Genomic DNA, 5704 nt, shown 5'->3' on the forward strand with positions numbered 1-5704 from the left:
TGGCTTTAGTTAAGTTTAATTCTCTTGTTTCTGACTGAAATATTTCACTTTCAAGCTCAATGTGAAATTTTATCACTCTTTCCCAGATGATCCTTTACTATGAGATTACTAATTTACCCTGTCTCATTGCACAATACAAGATCTAAAATAGTCTCTTCCCTGGTTGATTCTATGATGTATTGTTCTAGGAAACTGTCTTGAATGCATTCAATAAGGTTCTACACAAGAGATTCTCAACAAAAATGAGAGTTCATGGAATTGGTGGCATCCTATTGACATGGGTAGGGAATTGGTTAGGAGCTAGGAGACAGGGAGGAGGGATAATTGGTATGTACTCAAATTGGCAGCATGTGACTAGTGGTGTCCCCCAGGGATCTGTACCAGGGCCTCAGCATTTCACTATATTTATAAATGACTTAGATACTTAGATGAAGAAAAAGAGAGCCATATATCTAAGTTGGCTGATGACACTAAGTTAGATGGCACAGTAAATATTGTAGATGGGAGCAGAAAGTTGCAAAGGTATATTAATAGATTAAGTGAGTGGGTGAAACTATGGCAGATTTGAATTCAACATGGGGAAGTGTGAGGTCATTTACTTTGAACTTAAGAAGGATAGATTAAAGCATTTTGTAAATGGTGAGAAGCTAGGAACTTTGGAGGAGCAGAGATTTAGGGTTCCAAGTAAAGAAATCCCTAAAAGCCAGTGGACATGTACAAAAATAATTTAAAAGGCTAATGCAATATTGTCCTTTATTTCAAGGGGGCTGGAATAAAAAGAAATAGAAGTTATGTTGTAGTTATATAAAGTGTTAAGGGGTACAGAACCAAGGCAGGTGGTTGGAGTTAAGATACAGATCAACAAAGATCTAATTGAATGGCAGAACAGGCTCAAAGGGCTGAATGGTCTACAAGTTCCTATAAAACCATAGCAGATAAATTTCTTTATAATTAAAATGCTTAATAATATGCAATAGAATTAAAAGTGAACCAAAAATACTTACGATATTTACGAATATACCTGAAAGAAAAGTAATTTTATATATTTTGATTAGGTAATATTTGTTAATTACTCACTTTCTCATTGAGGTTCAAAACTGATTGAGGACATTTGACTCCAAATGTCTGTGAGGACCAATGAAGATTCAGTCAAAACAATTGATCTGCATTGATTTTTACTGGCCTCAAATATGATTTGAGCAGAGTACCTGACCTGGCAGCTTCACAAACCCATCATAATACAACTATAAACATTCTTGAACAAAAACTCTTCAGATCTAACTTTGATTTCTGTGCTCAGAAATACTGCACGTAAATAGACATCCCTCATAAAACAATAGTTGATTGTAGTTGAAACTTCTCCACTTTCTTTCATCGATTTGATCAAATCCTCCACATATAAGCAATAACAACACTGGTCCTAAACAGTACACATTCACCTGGAAGAAAACACAAGTTCTGCTTGGCATATAGTGTAGATACTACCACTAAATGTACTTCTGAAATTAACAACAGAACAAGGCAGCAATCCTATTAATGTCTTTTTATAATAAAGAAGTAAAATTCATAATGTAATCCATCTATATTGAATAACAGATTCAACTTGATTAGCCTCCCTGCCCTCAGTTCCCTAGTAAATTACAAATCCATTATTACTCAGTTGTAGCCCCTTCAAAGGCTTAATAGCTATTTACATTGTATTATACGTTGTTTATTGTGTTCTCTAGGGAAAGGTAGGTGTTAAATTTCTGAGTATTCATTGATGTAATATTTTTACCTAAAAATTATCACAATTTTCAGGCATATAGACAAAGAATGAAAGAAGTTTATTCCTCAACCAACACTAAAACATATAAAGACAAGGGGAAGTTTTAACATGTAAAAATGATTGCGGTATTTCTAGTAATATCAACTTGATATACTCATTACATCATGATATTGAGGTTAGGGCTTGTCATTCTCTCTGTGACCTACTTGGACACAAACTGAGAAAAAGTGTCTTTTTTTCTTCACTTGTAAATGAAATTTACTGAGTTTCAAGTGTTCATGGCCCACGAATACTTTTGGTGATGTGTAGGGCTGATAAAATATGATCATGTGACTGTGTTGTGGGAAGATGGCAATCAAATCGGATATCCTTTCTAATTGGAACTTTTCGTCACTCCAGTTCTCTTTAAGAGAATTCCCTTTCATAAATTCCCCCGAGAGATTGAAAAAATGCATAAAAGCAGATCGCAACCTCCTCAAATCAGATTATCTCTACAATCTCCTGAGAGCTGACACTTGCTTTGATAAATCACCAAAATGAACCAGGCTGTCTGTAGCTGCAGGAAGCTGACCTTGGCTATGTTGATGGGACTGTTGATGGTCAGCATGATTGACAAATCCCCATTTGCAGGTGACTACGTCCAATTGTTCTACTCTGTTTTGAATCTTTCAGCTGAATGTGCTGCTTCTGTTTGCTGTTGATGAATTGTTTCCTTTCTAACCAATGTTTGTTACTGTTGTGTTTTTTTTTGCACAGATGCTCAGTCTCCGATAGACTGCTGTCTTTCATATTCGAAGAAAGCTTTACCCCTGAAACTAGTTGCAGGCTATGTGAGACAGTTCTCAAATGAAATCTGCAGCATCAATGCAGTCATGTAAGTGCAAATTGTTCTTTGGTTTGTTAAAGAGAGAAAGATGCTTTAATGTTACCTTTATGCTCTGTACATATATTTAAAATACACAGCACGTGTACAGTAATCTGTCAATTTAATCACGGTTCTTTCAAAAAATATTTCTTCACAGATTTCACACAAGGAAAGGCAGAAGTATATGTGCAAATCCAAATGATGAGTGGGTGAAGAAGATTATCAAAGGTTTTCTGAAGTAAGGAGATACATTATTTTTTGTCTATGTACAAATTTTTACTGAACTATTAAGTGCAGGATATGTTTACTGTTATTATTTTTTCTTACTAATAAGTTGTAATGTGTTCACTATTTTTGTTAAACTAAGCATCTCCTTGCAAGTTTGAATATACTAGAATACAAATACTCACCAATTAATTATTTTTGTCAAATGTTTTTATCAAAACAAGAACACAAATGAAAACTGAATGAATGTAGAAATGCTAGCAGGATACTCTGCAGAGATGCCTCGCCTCTATAATGTTACCTTCCTTAAAGAATATTTTACCATTCCTTAGTTCTGTGTGTCATTAGATCAACACATTTCACCATTGGACAACCATTATTTTGAAGCATGTTCACTGAGAACAAGCAGTGACAACTGAAGGAAAAAGTTGGAATAACCAATTTAATGAACTTCAGTCAGGTTACTTGAAGCTGCATGTTGAAGCGTCTGTATTTTGATTTTAAAGGACGTTGTAACTCATTCCCTTTTTATATTTATTTTCTAGGAGAGAAATGAGACAGAAGTGAGAGACTTCGCTATCTCAATTCCATGGACATCAGTAAATGTCACTTCTTTATAATGATGGAAAAAGACTGTTGTATTATTTTTTTTAAATCTGTTACTCCCTTAAAATTATGATTAATGCACGTCTCATCAATTTCTTTGAAAGCTTTCAGCTGTTAAGCTATTAAGTTCCCCAAAATCAAATTTGCATTTCTACACATATTGACATGTGAATTGCAATTCATTGTGAATGTTTTATCTTTGTGTCTTATGAATATACTAAACCAACAGATCAATAAACACTGATTCTAAAACAATATTTTTGATCCCATCTCAATATTTATCTATTCAAACGCAGCTTAAAACTGTTCCATTAATTGAGGTTGAACTATCATAATCATTGCACCAAATGGCTAAAGATCGGGCTTTGCAAAAATCCACATACTTTTTTTTATTCGTTCCTGGGATGTGGGTGTCGCTGGCAAGACCAGCCTTTATTGCCCATCCCTAATTGCCCTTGAGAAGGTGGTGGTCTTGAACCGCTGCAGTCTTTGTAGTGAAGGTACTCCCACAGTGCTGTTACAGAGGGAGTTCCAGGATTTTGACCCAGCGACGATGAAGGAACGGCGATATATTTCCAAGTCAGGATGGTGTGTAAAATGGAGGGGAACTTGCAGGTGATGGTGTTCCCATACGCCTGCTGCCCTTGTCCTTCTAGGTGGTAGAGGTTGCAGGTTTGGGAAGTGCTGCCGGAGAAGCCTTGGCGAGTTGCTGCAGTGCATCTTGTAGATGGTACGTACTGCAGCCACTGTGCACCAGTGGTGGAGGGAATGAATGTTTAAGGTGGTGGATGGTGTGCCAATTAAGCGAGCTGCTTTGTCCTGGATAGTGTCGAGCTTCTTGAGTGTTGTTGGAGCTGCACTCAGCTAGGCAAGTGGAGAGTATTCCATCACATTCCTGACTTGTGCCTTGTAGATGGTGGAAAGACTTTGGGGAGTCAGGAGGTGAGACACTTGCCACAGAATACCCAGCTTCTGACCTGCTTTTGTTGCCACAGTATTTATGTGGCTGGTCCAGTTAAGTTTCTGGTCAATGGTGACCCCCAGGATGTTGATGGTGGGAGATTCGGCGATGGTAATGCCGTTGAATGACAAGGGGAGGTGGTTAGACTCTCGTTTTGCTGGTGGTGTTAATACAGGATCCATCAATGAAGCAACTGGATTATCAACAATTTTCTTCTCCCTCCTGTCATTAATAATAATTTTTTCCTCTTAAACCAAGTAAAAGTCTATGAGCTGTTTTTGTTTTTCTTGCTGGTGTTTGGTGCAATTTGAGACAGATCTGGCTTGTTGGCAATGAAATACTGGTGGTAAAGATCCTTCATTAAATCATTTTGATCGCTCTCAACTCAATTTCTACCGCTCACAAATCTACAGTGCATACCAGCTCATAGTTTGAGATAAATGGTCAGTCTCACTCAGGGAGACCATAACCCATCCCCTCATCAGGCTGGGATTAATGCACATTGTTATGAAAGAATAGAGTGAGCTTTGCTGGAGCTGTTGTCTTTGCCAAGTCCACAACTGGCCAAAGAGTCATCCTAAAGGGAGGGCTGCTGGTGTGTTTAGGAAATAACTTTTCAAGCATTGTATTACATTAATTTATTTCAAGTATTGCGCAGCCTCAACATTCAATAGTGCAGACAACGCGGTTTGGTTGCAAGCCATGACATCCAGGGTACGGCGTATGCATGAATGCCAGCAGCAGCTGAAAATAGGCGGGTTGGAAACATTAATCAGGAGTAGTGTGGCCAATGTCTGATACACATCCAAGATACTGGGGCCTGACACAGTATTGAACAACAGGTTATTTAACAGCGACATATTTAGGAGCAATGGCTGTGATCTGATAATGTGGGGATGGGTCTCAGTATGTACGGACAGAATGTCCAGGTCAGGTTTAATATTATTGATTGAGTTTATACTGAAACAGTATAAATATAGAAATTGACGTTAAGAAGGGACTTGTATTCATAAGGTTATCTACTGAACTGCGTGCAGTCCCTAGGACATATTTATGGACATAGTGGCCCAGAAATTTTGTTCCCTACGAGTGTGTACATGCTGTGTACTCACCCGTAGGGCCAACGGAAGAGCCGGTTTTAGGCATGCACTGCACATGCGCTGGAAACCGGAACTTCCGTTCTGTGAAGAAAGGGCTTGACAGGTCAAACGCCTGTGCTGGATAGGCAGCGCGTACGGCTGAAACTTCTGTCTTTTTCACAGTTGCTTCAATCCAGGTA

At 38.0% G+C, this 5704-nt stretch overlaps 1 protein-coding gene across 1 annotated transcript; it reads left to right on the forward strand.

The window, feature by feature from the left end:
* The first annotated feature begins 2200 nt into the window (after positions 1 to 2200).
* On the forward strand, positions 2201 to 3721 carry LOC147115954 (C-C motif chemokine 20-like). Its single transcript, XM_085989475.1, has 4 exons — positions 2201 to 2398; positions 2525 to 2642; positions 2791 to 2871; positions 3404 to 3721. Exons 1-4 carry the CDS (start codon positions 2305 to 2307, stop codon positions 3423 to 3425), a joined length of 315 nt encoding a protein of 104 aa, XP_085845601.1. The 5' UTR covers positions 2201 to 2304; the 3' UTR covers positions 3426 to 3721.
* Positions 3722 to 5704: the final 1983 nt, after the last annotated feature.

This window comes from Somniosus microcephalus, chromosome 6 (genome assembly GCF_052327205.1).
Source record: "Somniosus microcephalus isolate GS21.2 chromosome 6, FLI_Smic_1.0, whole genome shotgun sequence".
Taxonomy (NCBI): Eukaryota; Metazoa; Chordata; class Chondrichthyes; order Squaliformes; family Somniosidae; genus Somniosus; species Somniosus microcephalus.